Below are 22,270 nucleotides of genomic sequence, written 5' to 3'. Positions count from 1 at the left end.
AGAATCGAACCCGGATCCCAGGTGCTGTGAGTCAGCAGTGCTAACCACTGTGCCCCCCAGTCAAATCAAACAAGACTCTAGATGATCACTCCAACCATGCAAATATTTGTATTCCACAGATGATTCATTAATGGTACCGGCAGTGCAGAAATCATTGATCCTGCCAGTGAAAATTTAGTTATTATGGTAACTCATATCCTGGCTTCCCAAAGCCTGTCCATCGGGGCATGGTGGCACAGTGGTTAGCACTGCTGCCTCACAGCACCAGGGACCCGGGTTCAATTCCCAGCTTGGGTCACTGTCTATGTGGAGTTTGCACAATCTCCCCATGTCTGTGTGGGTTTCCTCCGGGTGCTCCAGTTTCCTCCCACAGTTCAAAGGTGTGCAGGTTAGGTGGATTGGCCATGCTAAATTGCCCCTTAGTATCAGGGGGACTAGCTAGGGTAAATGCATAGGGTTATGGGGATAGGGTCTAGGTGGGATCTTGGCAGGTGCAGACTTGATGGGCCGAATGGCCTCCTTCTGCACTGTCGGATTCTATGATTCTATGATTCGATGATCATCTACAAGGCACAAGTCAGGAGTCTGATGGAATAATCTCTGGTTGTCTAGATGAGTACAGCTCCAACAACACTGAAGAAACTTCAACACTATCCAGGACAAAGCAATCTGCTTGAGTGGCACCCCAACCACCACCTTAAACATTCACTCCCTCCATCAAGATAGCAGCGTGTACTATCTACAAGATGCACTGCAGAAACGTACCAAGGCTCCTTCAACAGCAACTTCCAAACCCGTGACCTCTACCACCTAGAAGGACAAGGGCAGCAGATGCATGGAAACACCACCACCAGCAAGATCCTCTCCAAGCCATTGACCATTCTGATTTGGAACTGTATTGTCATTCTTTCATTGTTGCTGGGTCAAAATCCTGGAACTCCCTCTTTAACAGCATGTGGGTGTATCTACACCACATGGATTGCAGCAATTCAAGAGGTTGGATTGCCATCACCTTCTCAAGGGCAATTAGGGATGGGTAATTAGCAAGTCCCATGTCACATGGTAGAGTAAAAGGATTATGATGGTGCATTTCCTCAAAGTTGCTCCTGTTCCACAGCGTAACTTTAGCGAGTGTGTGGTGAACCCATTTTTATGGACGCAATATGGTGTTTTTGGCTACAGTTCTGTGGAGGTTACAGTGCTGGAGTAGTGGCATGAGGAAACTTCTGGCCTGTGACTGTTTGCAAAAGTTATAATCTTAAACTATTCTTAAAAAAATATATAGAATTGCTGCTTTTGTGTACAGGTGTATTTTAATTTTTATTAATTTTGTGTTCATGTCCTCTCATTCTGTGATTGGTCATTGTTAGCTCTAGAGTAAGATACATGTTATAGGTTGTGTAACGCATTGCTGGTTAAGTTTTACATACTTCATTTGCATGGGCAAGAAGAATGCTTACCTTCCTCAAATGCTGGAGAAAACTTTGTAGCAAGTTTATAAAACAGCCAAACAGTCTGAGTGCTTTTAAGATTTAGTTTTATACAGTACGAGAGTGGAATTACATTACACACAGTGTCAAATAATGTGAGATGGCCTACCTGGGGGGGTATCACACTGCTTTGATTTCGTGCAGACTGAGCTTTGACTCCAAAATTATGCTGCCATGTTCACAGCAATATGCAGCCAAACTGCTTTTTCATTGACTTGTTACTTGTTGTGTAGATCCAATTGCTCGCAGTTGGAGATTGCTGTTAGAAGGGGACAAATGCTGGGGAGAAAGCAGTACCAGTGTTAGCTACAGCATTGCTGCCATTTCCTGCCTCTTGCACTGTCAAAACTGTATTTGTTTGCACTAACGCTCTGGTGCTAAATTGGCACTGACTTAGTAAAGCCAATTAAAATGTTGTTAATGACTCACCACACTGCTGTTACTTTGCTTGAGGAAATAAATACCTCTGTGGTGCACTGTGTTCACTAACTGAACTGAAGTTTGCTTTTGCAAGTGTGGCTTTCGGCAGAGAAATGCTTAAAGTGCCAAGTGCCTGGTTGTGGGGGTGGGGGGCACTACTTGATATTACCCATCTTACTTGGCTCAGCTTCTGAGGAATATAAAGAGCAGCATTTATGCAATATTATTGAAGTCTCAAAATAGCAAGTCATAATGTTTGCAATGAATCAGTCTTGAAAATTTTGCCTTTTACCAGCTTCTAAAGTAGAATTTTAAAAAACCAATTAAAGATTAGTGCTTGTACAATGTAAAGGTGAATGCCATATAGTATAATACCAATACAAGCCTGAGCTGTGATCCTGACAGCCAATCGACCCATGCAAACTGCTTCATTTGTAATTGTCAGATGTTGAAATTTAAGAATTTCATTTGTCAAAATATTAGGAGTAACTCAGTTTACAGTCATGGCCGAAAAGACAAATATTTCTTTAAATCAGCTATTCTAAATTTGAAGGGAAGAGGCAGAATTGACAAGATTAAGTAGTAAATTTTTGCAGTTGTCAGCAAAAGAGGAGTCAAAAGCAGTTATGCTCTGTATAATTGGTGCAATTAATTGTTAAACAATACCATGGTAAGAATTTTATTTGCTTTGCAATTGCACATTGTTTTTGCCAGAATGGTTTGTTAGTCCTAATGTATCCTTGCACCTCAGTAGTTTATAAATATTGATGGTAATTTACACCTCATTATTGCCCCATTTTTAGATGCAAGGAAGGTGATGGTGAGATCAAAAACATGAAATGAAGTATAGCTGATTTACTGCTGAGGATCTACATGTTCCATTTTTGTAGAGCTCGAAAGGAGATGGGTCAAAACACCTTATCAGGATCCCAACTCCATTTTGCCTGGACCTACATTGCCACCTCTACAATCCTTGTGTAGTACAACTCGGGAAGCTGCCATTCCAGTAGTAATTAAAACAATCCTTTGCTACTGTCAGTTACAAGGAAATTCTTCAATGGCTTGTGTTTTGAGTATTTAAAGCTTCCAATATTTCAATTCCTTGCTGTTGCGGGTGCCGCAGAAATTTCCCTAATTCTAAAACTTGTGACACTATTTCTCGCTCTTTCCCTCTAGGTACGGTGACAGGCTCATCTTGATTGGCTGGCATTCTTGATTTTCCATCCTCCCATTCAGCCAATCAGAGGTGTGATTAGTGCCAGCAGCTCCCCCATACAAATCAATTGGACTTCCACCAACACCACTGGCCAGGTGGCGTAGACAGTCTATCCTATTGATTTCCAGTGAATGTAACAATCGGTCCCATGATGACATGTTATTTTAAGGGTGGTCTTGTGGGTGCAATGGATATTATTTACATAATGAATATGATGTTCTTTAGATTCTCTGGGGATCTGTATGGGCCTGTTTAGCAATGCCTGCCATGTCTGTGCATGAGCAGTGGAAAGTGCTGTATCTCTGACGGTGCACTCACTGCGGATTTTTGTGGGCTCTGATTAAATCCCAAAAGTTCATCCATCTTTTATGCAGGATATGCAAATTTATGTTTGCCATCCATTTTAATTAGCCATAGTCTGAATAACTGGCTGAGTATATTTCTGCCCTGCTGTTTTCTCCAGTTTAGTGCCTATTTCCTTTGCTTCTTCTGGATTATTTTTATTCATTCACAAGTTGTGGGAGTCACTACAAAGCCTGCACTCATTGCTTATCCCTAATTTCCCTTGAGAAGATGGTGCTGAGCTGTTTCCTTGAACCGCTGCAGTTCATGTGGTGTAGGTACACCCACAGAGTTGTAAGGTAAGGAATTCGAGGTTTTTGACCCAGCGACAACATCAACAGCATCTGAAGGAATGGCAATATATTTCCAAGTCGGGATGGTGTGTGCTCTGGAGGTGAACTTGGAAGCGATACTGTTACCATGTACCTGCTGCCCTTGTCAGTCTAGATGGTAGAGCTTGCTGGTTTGGAAGGTGCTCTCTAAGAAACCTTGAGCTAATTGTTGCAATGCCTCTTGAACACACTGGTGGAGGGAGTGGATGTTTAAGCTGGTGGTTCGGCTGTCAATCAAGCGGGCTGCTTTTTCTTGGATGGTTCTTTAGTTTTGTTGGAGCTGCACTCATCCAGTCAATTCCATTACACTCCTGACTCATGCCTTGTAGATGGCGGACAGGCTTTGGGGAGTCAATGACCGGAACTCTACCGCCATGCCCACCACGGAATCGACGCGGGCGAGGGTCCGTCAACAGAAATCTCGGTCGACCTCAGCTGGGAATTTCCAGTCTCGCCCGAGCGAGGCCATAAAATCCCACCCAATGGGTGAGTTATTGGCCACAGAATTCCGATCTGCTCTTGTAGTCAAGGTATTCATATGGCTGGTCCTGTCAGTTTCTGGTCAATGGTCACCCCCCAGGATGTTAACAGTGGGGGATTTGAATGCCAAGGTGGGGATGGTTAGACTTTCTCTTGTTGTAGATGGTCATTGCCTGGCACTTGTGTTACCCCTTATCAGCCCAAGCCTGGATATTGTCGGGATCTTGTTGCCTGCGGGCACAGACTGCTTCAGTATGTGAGGAGTCCCAAATGTAACTGAAGACTGGATTGGCCAGGTTTGTGGCATTAACAGCAACACCAACATATGCTCAAGTGATTTCCCCAGCGGAAAACACAGCTGCTTGTCCTTGCAACAAAGTTACGGTTAAAAATAAAGATGAGACATGCAATTCATCCACAACATCCAGATCTCAGAGTTTAAGGAGCTGGATCATCTTCGCCCTCAGTCATTTCTCTCATGATAACTTCAGCTCTTTAAGCTTCTCTCCGTTGCTGAAAATCAAAGGTCTCACTCAGTCTCCTCCGAGATCCTTCAGAGAGATAAACATCTAGAATGGCACACGCTTATGCCTGCTTTTCATGCAGATTCTGTCCAAGACGATAAAGGCGGGAATGCTCGGTTGTGTTTGTCGGAAAAAGGGCAATCTCAGTCCATGTTCTCTACCAGAGATATGCATTCCGTATTTAGGTTATCACAAATGTATCTGTCAACCAGCGGGTGAATATTGACCCAATGGGTGGTGTAAATATCTTTATACCTAGCGCGCTCGGATCAGCATGCAACACCAGGCATGTATTGCGACTTTCATTTGTTTTAATGGTTTTATCAAAAAAAATCTGATCAGTTGATATTTGGAGGAGAATTGCTGGATTGCTGGTGTAAAGTCTAAATGATGACATGATGGATGCTACTTTCAAATAGATCTCCCTGGCTGCACCGGGTTTAATCCGTGCAGTTGTGAATATTTTAAACTTTAAAAAGGGCAAATCTGGAGAGAGATGCGATATAAGACGTCACAACCGCAACACTCAATTTAGATTTTAACCTCTTCGTAGACGGAGAAAGCTTTCTTCCTGCTTTCTGACAGTCGGCGTCCTTTGTCTTTTATTATACTTGTCAAACCCTCTCCCCGGGTGGGCGACAGTAATACATGGGGAGAGAGAGGGGGAGGGGGGGGGGAGCAAAGTCAATTCACCAGCTGTCAGAGACCCCCACACCCAGAACCGTGCAAGACACACCGCTCAAACCCAGGGCGGCTGGCCACAAAGTGGCTGATCCCATCTCAGTCTCATCGCAAACTTATCGGGCTGCTGCTTGCTGCCTTCCATCTCCCAGGGAAAAAGAGTCCGTCAATTAGTTTGAGATCAAATCAAGGTTTGAAATGAAGGGATTGTAAAAAAAAAGACACCGCCTTCTTGAGTCTAAAATCATCCCAGCGCCAAATAATTGATTAAATTATCACCATTACCATAATTTGTGCATGTTTAATTTTTCCATTATAGTTTTTTTTAAGAGTGAACAGGCGATATATATTTTTTTTAGCTAACTCCCCGCACCATACACAGTATTTGCTGGTTCCCCCCTCCCACAGAACACACTGGAGGGTGTGACCCCCACCAACCAACCCCCACCTCCCCTTCCCCAGCCGGCACTGGGATCACTTGTTCCGTGACTCCAGCTCGGCTGGTCTCCCTCCCTCACTGATCATGTGTTGAGACTCCCTCTCTCTCTCTCTCTCCCTCTCTCTGTGTGACTGCATGGACAATTGCTGGTGTGTTTCTTGGGGCGTCTCACACTCACCAGGTCCCTGTCAGCTGCAGTCGCCTGCGGCCAGCACAAGGCTGTCACCCATCCGCGGCGGCACAAGCGGAGTCTGATCAGCAGCAGTTAAGCTGCAAACAGCTCGCCACAAACACACACACACACACCTCAGAGGAAGGGCAAGCGGAGTGTGTGCAGGTGGATAGAATCTCTCAAGGTAAGAATGGTGGTTGTGTATGTGGGTGTGTGTGTCTGTGTTTTACACTCCCATTGCTCTCTCTCTCTCTCTCTGTGCCAGCAATGGGCTGGAATGCAAGGACCATTGCAATCCCCGGGACCGTCTCTCCTTAAAGGTAAACATTTTGCTTTCTCCCCTCGACCATCGGCTTAGAAACAAAACCACTGATTCATTGAATCGACGGCAGCTTTCTTGTGTTTAGAATGGCGTCAAACAGCAGCTGGGCGTCTTTTGAAATCTAATCTACAAGAGCAATCAGGGACCGTGGAGTTTTGGAAAATGGTTTTATTTTTGGCAGCTTTGTGTACCGCCAAGGTTTTTTTTTTCGCGAAATGTTTCCACTCCTTGTTGGAATGTGTGGCAGCGGATAGCACGGACTCAGGCTTGTTAAAGCGCTCTGGTGAGAATGATTCTTCTCACTGAGGCAATCCAGCCCCAGTCCTGTTCTCTGACAACAATAATCTCGCTCTTGGTGTCCTCATCGCCCTGTTCAAGAACACCGTTGTTCAGCCTCTCGTTTGAAAATACCAGCCAGCTGATGCCCATTCCATTCTAGCTGCCCGCACTGTGCTCAGGGTGACAGACTGCCTCTCCCTGTCTCACTGATTGGAGTGGAGTGTTCTTGTCCCCGGCTCTCAGCACCCTCCCCGTTACAGCACTTTCGATGCTTTTTAAAAATTGTTTACCCGCTAACTTGCTTTGCATTTTTTAAGACACCCCATTGCACCAAAATTAAATCGTGTGCTAACTAAAAGTGTGGGTAGCATATAGGATGGTAGATTGGCGTGTAGAATTTGTCAAACTCGATTAGTACTCTGTTTCAGAATGACGGAAGTGATGAGCAGCTGCGAGCCAGTAATGGAGGATTTTACTTTAAACCAGACACCAGAAGAGGGAAGACTCCCCTTCCAGGTAATGTGTCGGTTGTGTGTCTATGAGTGTGTGTGTCTATGAGTGTGTAGCTATGTGAGTGTGTGTGTCTGAGTATCTGAGTGTGTTTTTGTGTGTGTTATATGTGTGTCTACGAGTGTTTCTTGGTGTGTGTCTAAGTGTGTGCCTATGAGTGTGTCTTTGTGTGTATTTATGAGTGTGTCTTTGTGTGTGTGTGTCTATGAGTGTGTCTTTGTGTGTGTCTATGAGTGTGTCTTTGTGTGTGTGTGCCTATGAGTGTTTCTTTGTGTGTGTTTATGAGTGCGTCTTTGTGTGTGTTTGTCTATGTGTGTGACTATGAGTGTTTCTTTGTGTGGGTGTCTATGTGTGTGTTTATGCATGTGTCTTTGTGTGTGTGTCTATATGTGTGTGTTTGTGTGTCTATGAGTGTATCTTTGTGTGTGCATCTGAGTGTCTATAAGTGCGTATGAGTGTCATGAGTGTCTATGAATGTGTGTGTGTGTGTGTGTGTTGGGGGGGTGGGGGCAGGAGGTCAAGGTGATCAACAATATACATCATCTTAACTTTATATTTCTTGCTCTGATTTCCCGCTGTCACATTCTGCACACCAGGTTGGCAGTCTATAGAAGTGACGGTTACTCGCACACATATGGGTTATCGCCTGTGTTCCTGCTTGAGTTTATTTTTGCTTCTGTCACCAGACAAACAGTGCGAAGAATCACTTCAGCAGTGTACATTTTATCACTCCATTATAATCACATAAATTATAGATGTATGAAACAAAGAATGGCAACTTTGCATGTTTAAATGGGAACTATATTTGTTAGAATTGTTGACATGTTCCCCATTGTCAAGGGAAACACTGACACATTGATTAACGATGACCAGTTTCTATATTCCCCAGAGTTGGGCAGTAAACTTGAGATCACAGCTGATCTGGAGGGTTTTTTTTCTCCACAATGGCAAGATGAAATGGCTTCAGTCATTAAATGAATCAGAAAGCTGGAGGTGTTGGAGGAGGATTATGTGCTTGACGATGTCAAAGATAGCAGTGAGGTCAAGCAGAGATAATGCACCATAGTTACAATCACAGAGAATGTGATTAATGACTTTTGGGATGTTAGGGCTATTTTGGTGCTGTGGGGAGAGATGAACACTCAGTTGGAGGTGTTCAAATAGGGAGTGTGGGAGAGGTGGGCAGCCATCTCGGAGGTGACAACACAATCAGGGATCCTGGAGAGTAAGGTCATGTTGTAGATCAAATTATATTTAGCGGTGACTGAAGGGTGAAGATTTCTTTTTGAGGGGGGGGGGGAGGTGATAACAGTTATTTTTACAGATAAGGTTAACAGTGCTTGAAGAGTAAACCATTTACAATGCCAAAAGTTTAGTAGGAAAGAGGATATAGGGAACAGGAGTTTGATGTCATGAATGAGGTGAACATGGAGAAGACAAGGACAGAAATGTGTAGAAATTAGATATTTATTTATTAGTGTCATAGGTGGGCTTACATTAACACTGCAATGAAGTTGCTGTGAAAATCCCCAACTGGCAACACTCCGGCACCTGTTCGGGTACACTGAGGGAGAATTTTAGCATGGCCAATGCCCCTAACCAGCATATCTTTCAGACTGTGGGAGGAAACCAGAGCACTCGGAGGAAACCCACACAGACACATGGAGAATGTGCAGCCTCCACACAGACAGTGACCCAACCTGGGAATCGAACCCGGGTCCCTGGCGCTGTGAGGCAGCAGTGCTAACCACTGACCTACCATGCCACAGATGTGAGGGATCCAAAACTAGGTTGGAAACAGAGGAATTAGGCTTGGTGGCAGAGAAGGAGAAGGGAGCAGACAGTTTCTATTGGACATGAAGCAAACCATTAATTCCATGCATTCTGTGAAGGAAAAAGTTAAGGAGATGACTGGTACTAAGATAAAGGAGTCTGGAGTTACCTTTCCTCACCAGAATGAAACGTGACTAGTGACCCATTCTGGTAGGGTGGAATTCTACTATTTTGAGACTAAGTGTGATGGTGGATCTTTCTGGTGGCTCCTGTCCCAATGGCCAGAATAGCAGGACCCCGTGCCAGATTCTGCGCTTGGAAGCTCATTAATTATGCACAGGTGAGTTCCCCGCCTCAGCTGATGGGTTCAAAGGTCACAGCACCATATTTAAATACCAGTCCATTCACACTCAGATCACTCTCTCAGCCCACCTGTCTTCAGGCTGAGCAGGATGGCAGCAACCCAGAGGAAAAAGGCCAGCAAGAAGAAGAAATCTGTCCCTCGATTCAACCACTCGCCCCAAGTCCATCACCTGCAAGGTGTCCATGTCCCATTTGGACATCTACCAACTGCATATGGAGTCTTTATCTTTACAGTAAACAATGTGGTATCCCTCTGACCCCCTTGTTTGTGAGCTTTTCAAGCAGCCTTGTTGGGATCCAGTTTCCCTTCCCTTGGTCTTCACTCTGCCTTCCAATGTTCATCTTCTTTATTCACCTCCTTTTCCTCTGCCTGCCATCGTGTGCTCTCACCCTACTGCCCCCCCCTCCCTTTGCACAGCCCCCCTTTGTCTTCATCAGGCTACCATCCCCTTACCAACCCCCCTCCCTCACCTCGCAAGACTTTTGGTTTCAACTTTCAGTTGTGAATTTCAGTTGTGGTGACTGCATGAATTCCACAGCACAGTGCTGTCCAGACAGACACTGATGTGTGGCACTGGAGGGAAGGTGACCCCAGGTGCAGTACTGATCTGGAATGGTGACACAGGTGGATCCATGTGTCCAGCAGCACAGTGCTGCCCATGAAGACCAGCTCGGTATGGAAATGAAGGGCAGGGACTGGTTCGTCCCAGCAGAGTGGAGAACAGCACAACAGTGCAACTATGGCAGAAATTTTTGTTGCACTCGCCTCAAAGTCTCTTACCAACTCTTTTAATAAGCACTCACGAGATCCAAATGACGGCAAATCACATTCACGCTACCTGCCAGCCGGAAGACTGATCAGCCATTAATCTTCCATGGGGAAAACTGCAACATAATTTTATTCCAACTTCTTGACTCCCACCAGATTCTCCGTGCCTTCCCACCACCAAACCCCTGGTGGGCTGCTTGAGAGAATTTCCCCCTAGAGTCAAGTGTCATCAGAAAAGATCTGACAATAGATGACTCAATCAGACATATGCCAGGAAAGTCAAATCTGCATCCACTGGATTGAAATGGAATAGGTAGGGGCTGCACAAGGGGGGCAAGATAGATGAAGAAGATTTTCCTTGGGGCAAGGGTATCAACAGTGGGCTTGATAGAATAGTTGAACAGTAGAGGTATTACAGCAAATGGAAGTTAGACAGAATGGAATTTGCAAGTGCAGTTTTAGGTAAGACTGTGATAGTCTTTCTCTCCAGAGGTGGATGCAGAAGTAATTCTAGTTGATGGAGGGTAAAGAAGGTGAATCATGAAGGATGCAAGGAAGTGGTTGGAGAGAAGCTTGTCAGTGATTGAGACTAGATGATTGGAGGCTATAGGAGCTTGTGTGGCCAAGGGGGATGCCTGACAACATTGGTAGGAGAGTTTAGAAGGAAGGTTACAGAGAAAGAGACCATTGAATTTGAATCAGAAAAGATAATGGGAGCTGAGAAGGAAATTGAAGTCACTTTGGATGTTTTTAAGCAATCATCTTAGAGCAGGCTGTCCACTAATTGTTTCAGCTATAGGGTGGCGCTATAAGGTGGATACCCTGATGTGGAAGAAAAGGGAGAAGCTACCACATTTCAAATCCCCATAAAAAGCTAGTACACTCGTAAGCATGTTTTACCACATACACATATAAACAAAATTAGCTCCACATTTTAAGAATTAAAAAAATCAGTCAACTTGAAAGTAACAATTTTTTAGTAGGAAGAATTGAAAAATACAGAAGGAAGGAAGCAATAATAATCTACTTTTACAACAGATATTTCCTGATCCCCATGAAAAATCTGAACGATTTCCCAAGATGACAAAAAGACTGCCATCAATTGTGGTTGAACCAACTGAGTGTGGCGAGGTGGAGAGTGGAGAGTTGCGATGGCCACCTGATGAAATGAATGTACCAGAAGATGAGGAGCATCACCAAAGTGAATTAACATCTAAACCAAAAGTACCAGAGGATGAAGAGGAAGGTAAGTGTGTATTTCTTACAAATGCATTTCTATAATTATTTTAGTTGATTTCCAAGTTTATATTTTGGACTAATTAATACCAAAAAATGCCACACTTAAGAATTGTTTCCCTTACATGGAAGAAGAAGAATTGATGTCACAAGGCAAGCTTAATTTCTAGTTAATTTTCATTTATAAACAATATTTGAAGGCATAACTTTCTTTTCAAATGGAAAGTCTATACAATAATGACCTTCTCAATTGCTGCCTCCAGCAAAGGTATCCCATATATCTACAATATAACGACATATTTAATCAATAAGACTGTCTCATTCAGGGTACAGCATGCCTCATTACTGTTACAGTTATGAGTTATGTTTTATTACAGCTAGAATCCTACTAAATACAAACATGTTCAGCAGTTTTATCTTAGATCAGATCTCTGTAATCTTCTGAGAAATTGAGTTACAGTTTTTAACACCACCATCTGCTGATTCATTAAACTATATATTTGAATAGAAACAGTTACCCCTCAATAAGAAGTATTTGTTCTAATAATTTTAAAACCTTGCTTCACTTTCTAAATGAAATGCAGCATTTACTGACTATATAATATATTGAACACTACAAAAGAGGAGAGTGAGGAATGGCTGATTTTTCTCTTTGAAGATTGTGCTTAAATTCTACTGTCAATATACTGCACCAGGGAACCTGCACAGTATGAATTATTGGAGTATGATTTGTTGAAATCTTATTTCTTTAACTGGGCTCAGCTAACTTACAAGGCGGACTTTAATGCCCTTCCCATGCTACTTTGTGGTGGGGGGACACTTACAGTACTGGGGCCTTCCTGCCCTCCTGCAAATTGAGACTTTTAAGTGGACTATTAATACCTGCTTAAGGGTCTCGTCCGGCTGCTGCTGGTATTAACCCAGTGGTGGCTGAGTGGGAGGCCTGACATGCGGAGAGTAGGCCTCCAGGGTGGAGTCCCTCGTTCAAAGGTACTCAGTGCCTGATTGAGGCACTCGGCATCGGTAAGGTGGGACAAGTGGGGTGGTGGTGGCCACAGAGAGCCACCTCCTGCCCTTGCTGTTGACACCCCCTCCAACCTCCACCTTCTCCTGCAATCACTAACCTGTAGCCTGGGATCCAGTGCCTGTACTAGGCCAAGGGTAGGTGTCATACCAGGAGCAGCTATCAGTTATCCAATGGCGCTGCTGTTCGGTAGAGCTGCTAATCTGTTTTTAGCCAGTTAAGTGCCTGAGTAGTATTTAATTTGGTGGGCCTTTCTTAAAAAGAGGGACTCTCGCTGGCTCTCCATTAAATACTGCCGACAATTTCTATCAGAATAAGGAAGTGTTATGGACAACAGGGAGTTTAATTTAAACAGCCTTGATTTCTCCTCTCACCATCTGTTTGTAAACAGAAAGGTGTTTTGATTTTGATTTTGATTTTCCCCTTTATAAATGTTGGCATATTTTCCCAACCCCTCAGTTTTGGTCTGATCCAATTTCTACTAATAACCCCACGGCAAACTCGAGATATGGTAAACTCAGAGGGTTAGTTTATTTTCAGACACTCAAATACAGGAGGGGGTTGCAACAAATCTTCCTTTTCACTCATGCAATAAAGTGGGGGGGGGGGAAATAAAGGTTTAAAGGGCTATAATATATTCTTTCACAGAGGTCGGCAGGCAAAAGACTGATGCTGTATAATTCACTCTTCTAGTAGAGACAACTTCTGCAATGGGGTAGGCATGTGGAGATGAGTTAGTCTTGTAGGTGATGTTATAGAAGTTCAGAAGTCCCAGTAGGAACAGTATTGATGGAAGCCAGGCACTCGCCTGGACTGAACCTTTATTCTGAGCTGCTGCTTGCTAGATGGAAGATGGCTGACTACTTGGCAACACTGCAAGGCAGTGTAACTGGTTCTCCTAGCTGGGTGAGGGGGAGAGAGTCATGTGATTCCTACATCTCCACTTTGGCTTTGACAAAGGTTGCATATTCCTTTCTCTGTGTTCTTGGGATTGTTAATGTTTCAAGAATGAAGACTTTCAGAGGAGGCTGCAGGCTCCTTTATCATAACAGACTAATAGTCTCCATTGGTCAGGACTGGCTTGGGAAATATAGATGGTCTATGTATAATTCCCTTTGAAGTTGGTTTCTGCAGCTCAAGGTTTGTTAGTGGCTCTTCAGAGATAACAAGGCATAAGGTGCTGTGATATTGCCAAATGGCTATTATCGTTCGAAAGTACAGGCAGACATGGCTTCAGTCATTCTGAAGTCTTTGTCCAGTTATTAAATTTTAGGAAGTAGCCTTCTTTATATGTATAATTCATAAAAAATATAGTATGAGATCCTATCTCTGTTACAGAAGTTACAAATAAATGATATTTATTCGCAGTCTGGTACAGTTGAGAGCATCATAAAGATTGAGAATCAGATGCAATTTTTCTCAGTTACTACAAATTCCATTTGCCATATGCTAATGCTTTACGTTTTCTCCTGTCATCTCCCAATCTTCTTTTGAATCATGCCAAGGAACTGCACTTCAGGATCAGCCACTTAGGTGGTTGTTGTTCATATTGTATTTGACCCTATGTAGAGAATGAACATTGGCAGACTAGATTCTATTCCCACCTGACATGCATACACATGTACTTTCCAGGAACTATTATTGTGTTATTGGACTTGATCAGGATTCGGAAGCCTAGCTGACACTTCTTCTGATTAGCATGTAGATTCAAGCCAGTTGTCACTGCTGTATTTTACACCTTTTAATAATGTTACAGCACAATATACATATTACAATTATTGATAATATTTTCACTGAGAACAAATTGTTGTGGTGTACTGGTATAATAAAGCATTATGCTGCATTATGGTTTTGCCACATAATGGGCCACAATTTGCAGTCAGAAGTGATTCTAGCCGCTTTTTATTTTAGCTAGGCTTGTCCTTGCATGTCTAGATTTTAATTTTTTTGTGTGGCAATTTGTCAAAAACACAAGCTGATAACATCGCAGTGAAGGAAACAGCGCCTCTGGGACCTGAGTAAACAGGACAAGCAACTGTGTATCTCATTAACCAATCAGATTGATGGATTGCAAAATTAACAGCACAGGGGCTGGGAAGGAAGTGTGAATTAGAGTGGGTGAACTAAATGCAAAAATCAGACTCAGAAAGAGAAATAAAGAGGTGAAAATATTGGATTTAAAGAGAGAGAAGAAAAGATACAGAATGGACAAGTTTTTAAAAAAATGTAAAAATTACATTTTAAAAATCTCTTAACAGTGAAATGCTTGAAGGAACGAAACCGCGCTCCTGTATTAGTGAATATTCAGTGTGAAAGAGGTTGATAGCAGTGATGAGTTCATGTCATGTTATTAAAAGGGTACTCAGAGCTGAACTTTACTAGTGCATGGGGGCTGGTGGTGGGGTATTGTTCTTCCTCCTCCTCCAACCACTGACACACACACACCCCCCCCCCCCCATCCCCCTGCGGAAAAGTCAGTCATGAATCAACACATTTTTAAAAAGGCTGGCCCGCAGTGATAATGCGCTGCGGTGACCTGAACAAGGTGACATTGGGACCTCTGCCCCTCAGGCACAGCAAGTCCTGCCCTGGAGAGCTGTGGGCCAGCCCGATTAGCGGGAAAATGGTGGGCTCACCATCTGTCCTGTACGTGCCCCCTCTGCTGTAGACATGCTGGTGAGGGCTGGAAAATTCCTCTCCGACTGAAGTGATAAGAGTTAACTGTCTGGACTGGGTTGTTCATATAAGTGCAGAAACTGAACGCTTCTAAATGTGTGTCAATGGTAAGGCAGACACCATTTCACATTTTTGTGAAGCTAACAGCAGAACAATGACTTTAGCCTCACCATAATTCTGACAGCAACTTTTTAACAGATTCTTTTATGACTTGTAAGGCCAGCATTTGTTGCCCAGCCCTAATTGCCCTTGAGAAGGTGGTGGTGAGCCACCTTCTACTGCCGTGATATAAGTACACCTACAGTGGTGCTCGGGAAAGAGTTCCAGGTTTTTGACCCAGCGATAGTGAAGCAACGGCGAAATGGTTCCCAGTTAGGATAGTGTGTGGTGTGGAAGGAAACCTGGATTTAGTGGTGTTCCCATGCATCTGCTGCCCTTGTTCTTCTAGGTGGTAGAGGCTGCGGGTTTGGAAGGTGTTGTCAAAGGAGGCCCGCTTTGCATCTTGTTGATAAGGCAGTGGAGGGAGTCAATGCTTAAAGTGACAGATGGGGTCCCAGTCAAGTGAGCTACTTTGTCCGGGATTGTAATGAGCTTCCTGAGTGGTGTTTGAGCTTCACTTATCCAGGCAACTGGGGAGAATTCTATCACACTCCTGACTTGTGTTTTGTAGATAGTGGACATTTGGGGAGTCAGGAGGTGAGTTATGAGTTGCAGAATTCCCAGCCTGACTTGCTCTTGTAGTCATAGTATGTACCTGATTGGTCTAGTTAAGTTTATGGTTGATGTTAATCCCCAGGATGTTAATGGTAGGAGATTCAGCAATGGCAATGCTACTGAACATAAAGGGGAGATGGTTAGATTCTCCATTGTTGGAGATGGTCATGGCCTGGTACCTGTGTGGTATGAATGTTCTTTGTCACTTATCAGCCATGCTCTTGCTGCGTGTGGGCACGGACTGCTTTAGTACCTGAGGAGTTTCGAATGGTACTGAACACTGTGCAATCACCAGTGAACATTTCCACTTCTGACCTCAATGAGCTTCTCAATTTAGACAAGAGGAGGAGCAATAGAACAATAGAGTAGTAGAATAAGGGAGGCAGTGATGTAGTGGTACTGACGCTGGACTAGTAATCCAGAGACCCAGGTAATGCTTTGGGGACCTGGGTTCAAATCCCTGCTGCTGAAATTTGAACTCAATGAGAAAAATCTGGAATTAAAAGTCTAATGATGATCATAAAACTATTGTTGTAAAAACCCATCTAGTTCACTAATATTCTTTTAAGGGAGGAAATCTGTCCGCCTTACCTGGTCAGATGACTCCAGATCCACAGCCATGTGGTTGACTCTTAAATACTCTCAGGGATAGGCAATAAATGCTGGTCCAGCCAGCGACACCCACATCTCATGAACAAAAGAAATTGTGAGGCATTTCTCCATATTGAAGTTGATTTAGAGCATTAGTCATGCTGACATCTGTTTCTCATTAACTAGTTCAAAAGTACTTTGGGATGGAAGGGCGGTGGGGGGGGGGGGGGGGGTGGTGGCGGTGGTATGAGAAGAGATTGCTTCTTATTTTACTTCAACAGTAGCACTTAACAGACAAAGAGCAAAAAATATTTTTGGGTTGGGAATCCTGAGGTAAGTCATCTCCTGACTCCACAAACCTTATTTTTCACTTGCCTGGATGAGTGTAGCTCAACACTCAAGAAGCTCGATACTATCCAGGGCAAAGAGCCCACTTAACCGGCGTGCCATCAACAAACATTCACTCTCTCCACCACTCTTGCACAGTAGCAGCAGTGTGTATACAAGAGGCACTATAGCAACCTACCAAGGCTCCTTGGTCAACATCTTCCAAACCCATGACCTCTACCACCAAGAAGGACAAAGGCAGCAACTGCATGGGAACACCATGTTCCCCTCCACGTCACACACTATCCTGACTTGAACCAATATCATCATTCTTTCACTGTCAAAGAAGGATCAATGTCCTGGAACTCCCTTCCTAACAGCACTGAGGGTATATCTGCACCATATAGACTGCAGAGGTTCAAGAAGGTGGCACACCCCACCACCTTCTGAAGGGTAATTAGGGATAGGCAATAAGTGCTGGTCTAGCCAGTGACATCACATCTGTAAAAGAATAAAGAAAAATATAAGTTGTTTATAAATATATGAGCAATTATATATATATCTTCATTGGGATAGAGATTTGTTGAATTGGTGGAATAAACATATGTTAATGACTGCTCTTTTAGTGACATGTGTAAAGCACGAATCCTCCTCAGTTTAGCATTAAGCTTCAGGAGGGAAACAGATGGAGTAATAAAGAGGGGCAGTACCACTTAATGAATCAAATCAGCTGAGTCAGTCCTAGTTAACCCCACATTTATTATTTTTTTGTTAAAATGCTCATTTTCTGCAAAACATTAAGTGCATGTAAAGTTCGCTTTTACGTATAAAAGGAATAGTGTCATTTGCGCTAAGGGAAGTATTCTGCAGCAAAATACTGTTTTATTTTGTTCTTTTTAAAATTTCACTCATGAGAAACAGTTGGATAACTTTGGATCGTGCTTTCAATGATTGCCTGTCTGAGTGTAATAATAGTGTTCTATTTTCTAGTTACAAAGTAAATAATGTTAATTCTGTTCATTCTAGATGTATCATCACAACCCAGTCAAATACCAGAAATCGAAATAGACTATTCTGATCAAAGAACACCAGACAACTCAAATGACACCAGCTAAAATCTGACATGGCCTGACTGGCATCCCACTGTGAATGTTTGGTCACAGACTGGAACCTGGTAGAGAACCTCAAAAAGGGATTCTGAGTCAACAGACTTGTTTGTCAAAAGGCTTCATCTGAATGTTTTGCAGTTACTTGAATTTCTGACATTATTTATATATGTGGTGGTTGATGTTACATAGGGATAGTATTTATTGTTTATATATTGTCTGTGTCTTAAACTTCAAGCATTAAGTACACATTTAAGCATTATGTTCATATTTGATCAGCAATGTATTTAGTTGCCTATATAGCTACAGATGTAGTAGCTGCTTTTATTCTTCCTCTTCTTCTATGTCAATCACCACACCTGATCCAGATATTGGAGTAAAATACTCATTACTAGCAAGCATTCACTAGTGTTCCACACATGTTAGTGTAAATGTGAAATAAGTATAAGAAAAGACAAATTAAACAAATTCTGTCATAAGAAAACAAACTAGTATTGTTCGTTTAGGTGCAAACACCTTGGGTGGATTTTGAATTTTGGAATGCCAGGGGCCATCAGTTGGCCAGGTTCTGGAATGTTACAATGGTTAAACACTGTGATTTATGAACCTAAGATAAGGTGGACAGAAATCAATTAGCAATTTGAGAAAAACCCAAGTTTGAGGTCTCGTTATTCTAAACCTTTTCCATTTGCAAGTTGACAGCGCAGCCTGTTCCCAGGCAACGGGAGAAATGAGTAGCATTGAAATGAATGGAGATAGCAGAAGAAAAGTAATACAAGGACATACTGAAGGGTGCTATGTCTAAACTCTGCATGTAGATCATCACATATTATTTGCAATATTTTATATGGAAGTGTCTTTTATAATTGCGTTACAGTTCATTTTGAAATCAAAAGCTTTCAGTTCTTCCTTGCATCATCACAATTAAACACGTATGTTGCAATGTCAGTTTATTTGCAGAATACCTGTGAAAAATTGGGCAGATTTTCATTCCTCTAATATCATTAGATTATATTCAGTATAAAAGGATTAATAAACCTGTTTTACAGATGTTATTAGATAGATATATGATAGGTATATGAGATGATGTCAGATAGAGGAGAATATTTTAAAAAGAGTCAGAGGAAATTCAATGCTGCAAGGACAGAGTCTATTGGAAATTGTGTAGGTCACTAAATAATGCTAAAGGTGCACAATTTGAACAATGTACCAGACCTGGACAGACAGCAGCAATAAAACCCGGCTACAGTGCTATACTACCAACCTCATCATTATCTCTTCATAGGGGAAGCAGTGGCATAGTGGTATTGTTACTGGACTAGTAATCTAGAGACCTAGGGTAACGCTCTGGGGACTGGAGTTTGAATCCCACCATGGCAGATCCGAAATTCAAATCCAAAAAAATCTGGACCATGTTTGTTGATTGTTGTAAAAGCCCATCTGGTTGATTAATGTCTGTTAGAGAAGGTAATCTGTCATCCCCACCTGGTCTGGCTTACATGGTTGACTCTTGAATGCCCCTTCAAGGGCAATTAGGGATGGTCAATAAATGCTGGCAGCCCTAATTTTAAAAAATGATTTAAAAATTCAAAACATAATGCCAGTGAAGAAGCTACACAGCCTGTCCATGAAGCTCTTTCCCAGATACTGTTTTCATTTGGACCTCAATCATTCATAAAACCAGCATCACATATCCATGGAATGGATGGAATTCCAAAATAATCATCCAGTTCTAAAAAAAATACCCATTTGGGTATTTTTGATGGAAAGTGGGGAATCAGAAATTTTCCCTGTAAACACCATTTCCTCTACAATTTGACTTGATTTGTTACATTGGCACGAGAGAATAGGAATTGATTTAACCAAGACCACTGATATTAAATGCAGCAATAGAACAACCAAAAAAGTAATTGAAGTTAGTGCCAATTCAAACCACAGCTCATTTTTAAGTTAGTGTATACGTGCATTATTTATTGGGAAATAAACTATAAGGTTATAATTCCCACCATTTAATGTTTACTAGTCAACACACGCAGGTGGCAATGAAATGCATACTGTACCAGAGAAAGATTCACATTATGTTAGATAACTTCCATCTCCAACGCTCTCATTCACTTATCATACTTCTGTGCTATTCTACAAATTTGGAGTAAGAATAAAAGATCAGTGTTATCTGCACTGTACAAGATCATGTTGAAGGTTTCCTTGAAATATTTTAGATCCGATGTTCTTGTACATTCTGAACAGTAAAATGGCACAATCTGAAAGGGATTGGGGGAAAAGAACATAAGGTGGAAACTTGTTCTGTCAGGTTTTCATCACTTGTAGCCTGGGATTGAAAATTCCTCAGGAAGTCAGTGGATGGGGACTTTGCACCCTCCCTCTCCCAGTGCATGCCCAGACTAAACCCTGGCAGCAGTGGAGTACAGCGGCTTTTAATATGCCCGTTTCCATATTTGGAAAACAACAAATTTAAATCCTGGACCTTTCAGCCCTCCTTTTAATTTCACCTGACTCTGATGTGCTGTCGCTAAGTGATGCAGTGAAATTCCCCCCCGCCCCTCCTCTGTTGGGACACGTGTTCTAGTGTACCAAAATGATGCAGACATCCATCCAAAGTACATAAGTTGATTAACTCCATGGTGTCTAATGGGAGTCAGCATCTGACCCATTGATGAGAAGAGGTCCTGAACACTGCTGCTGATTTAACAATGCAGAGGTCCAGCAGAATGTTTGAATCCACTGCCTATTTATACAATGGTTACATTTATACTAAGTTTACGATGCACCCTCAGATCTTGGTGGTAATGTAATTTTAATGATTCCTTATATAATTTAACATATTCTTACGGATAGCCTGAGCTAACATCATTAAGCTGCTGCTTTCCATTCTTTCAACTTTAGATCACTGTGGTTGATTTGAATACTTTCAATTTATTACATCTTCTAATAAAACTTAATCACAACTCTGTTTCTTAATTGTTGGGTTCATTTTCAACCTTACCCAACAACAAGAAAATAAATTGCAACATCTTTAGCATGCTTTCTTCTGCTAAATGCCAGCAGTCATCAAAAGCAGGCTGACATTCCCTGCAACCTGCCGCTCAATGTTTGGTCCTGAGGTGTATGCATGCATGAATGGATGTAACCAGCGAAAGGGAGAGATTATCTGTGCAATACAAAGGTCACTTCACTTGTGCTGACCAACTGAAAACAGTGCATAGAGCTCTGCCCTTGTTGGGGCAGGAATTCAGCTCACGGTTACCACGAAGTTCATTTAAAAGGAAGGTGTAACTCTTGTAGCTCAAACATCTGAGAAATGTCTGCTGCATACCAAACCATGTACATTACTCCCCAGTGGCTCTATCCATTTGCATACTTAAAAACTGTGTTGTGAGGTGAAGAGAGAAGGGCATGGATACCAAATGCTAGGTGCTAGGATAGTTTCCTTCCACTGCATGTTTGAAATTATATTAGCATCCAAAAATGGGACACTGTTTGAACCATCGTCTGTTTCCAAAGCACTCATTTACTTCAGTGAAAGCTCGGCACTTTCTATTTTTTGTGCTATAGCAATAGAACCTCATATGGCAACAAAACATAACTCAGTTCTCAGTTCTGTGACCATTTCCAATTCAGTACCAGCCTTTAAAATAGACGTGCACATTTGTGATACTGTACCTGAAAAATACAGGTCTGACTTTGTTTCTAGTAGTTTGTTTAGCAAGAGGTGTACGTGCCACTTTCTTGTTTCTACAATTCAACAACATTTCTGATACTCTGCTGAGCTGTAATTACAACACATTTTGTGCATATGGTTTCAAAATAAAACGAATTAGAAAAAACTTTGTCTTCAATTTTATTTCCTTATTGATAAATTAGACACAACATTAGGCATAGGTTTTTCTAGAAAACTCTAGTATAAACAAACATGCTTCTTATTATCTATCGGGCGGCACAGTGGCATAATTGTTAGCACTGCTGCCTCACGGTGCCGGGGACCCGGGTTCAAATCCCGGCTTGGGTTACTGTCTGTGTGGAGTTTGCACGTTCTCCCAGTGTCTGCGTGGGTTTTCTCCCACAGTCCAAAGATGTGCGGGTTAGGTAGATTGGCCAGGCTAAATTGCCCCTTAGTGGCAGGGGGACTAGCTAGGGTAAATGCATGGGGTTATGGGGATAGAGCCTGGGTGGGATTGTGATTAGTGCAGACACGATGGGCCAAATGGTCTCCTTCTGCACTGTAGCATTCTATGATTCAAGATGTTCTTTAAAAAATGTATTACACTGGGTAAAGTAATATGGTTAAAAGGTTTCAAGTAACCACCTAATATATTTCCAGATGATTGTAGTACTGTTTAAAGATGACATTAAAATATAGAATACAACTTGTTCTCTCATTGGCAAAGTTTATATGCAAAAACTGTCTCCTAACTGTTCTTTCCCCTTCTTCAATTCTTTGTGTCATAGGAATATAGGAGCAGGAG

At 42.4% G+C, this 22,270-nt stretch overlaps 1 protein-coding gene across 3 annotated transcripts; it reads left to right on the top strand.

The window, feature by feature from the left end:
• The first annotated feature begins 4,262 nt into the window (after positions 1–4,262).
• Positions 4,263–21,625, top strand: LOC144507186 (protein LBH). 3 transcript variants are annotated; one of them, XM_078234072.1, is made up of 4 exons: positions 4,263–4,286; positions 7,126–7,213; positions 11,151–11,358; positions 17,707–21,625. In XM_078234072.1, exons 2-4 carry the CDS (start codon positions 7,127–7,129, stop codon positions 17,793–17,795), a joined length of 384 nt encoding a protein of 127 aa, XP_078090198.1. In that variant the 5' UTR covers positions 4,263–4,286; position 7,126; the 3' UTR covers positions 17,796–21,625. The 3 variants fall into 3 exon arrangements, with proteins under 3 accessions (XP_078090198.1, XP_078090195.1, XP_078090197.1); XM_078234069.1 differs by lacking the exon at positions 4,263–4,286 and adding an exon at positions 6,167–6,280; XM_078234071.1 differs by lacking the exon at positions 4,263–4,286 and adding an exon at positions 6,392–6,416.
• The last annotated feature ends 645 nt before the right edge of the window (positions 21,626–22,270 follow it).

Source organism: Mustelus asterias, chromosome 18 (assembly GCF_964213995.1).
Source record: "Mustelus asterias chromosome 18, sMusAst1.hap1.1, whole genome shotgun sequence".
NCBI classification, from domain to species: Eukaryota; Metazoa; Chordata; class Chondrichthyes; order Carcharhiniformes; family Triakidae; genus Mustelus; species Mustelus asterias.
The sequence above is the reverse complement of the archived record's forward strand: the minus strand, read 5'-3'. Positions and strand labels throughout refer to the sequence as shown.

What these genes read in the sequence shown, in the direction of transcription:
- LOC144507186 (XM_078234072.1), top strand. Translation starts at nt 7,127, where the DNA reads ATGACGGAAGTGATGAGCAGCTGCGAGCCAGTAATGGAGGATTTTACT. An exon ending in AGGGAAGACTCCCCTTCCAG is followed by an intron (nt 7,214 to 11,150) that starts GTAATGTGTCGG and finishes CTTTTACAACAG; the next exon opens with ATATTTCCTGATCCCCATGA. An exon ending in ACCAGAGGATGAAGAGGAAG is followed by an intron (nt 11,359 to 17,706) that starts GTAAGTGTGTAT and finishes TGTTCATTCTAG; the next exon opens with ATGTATCATCACAACCCAGT.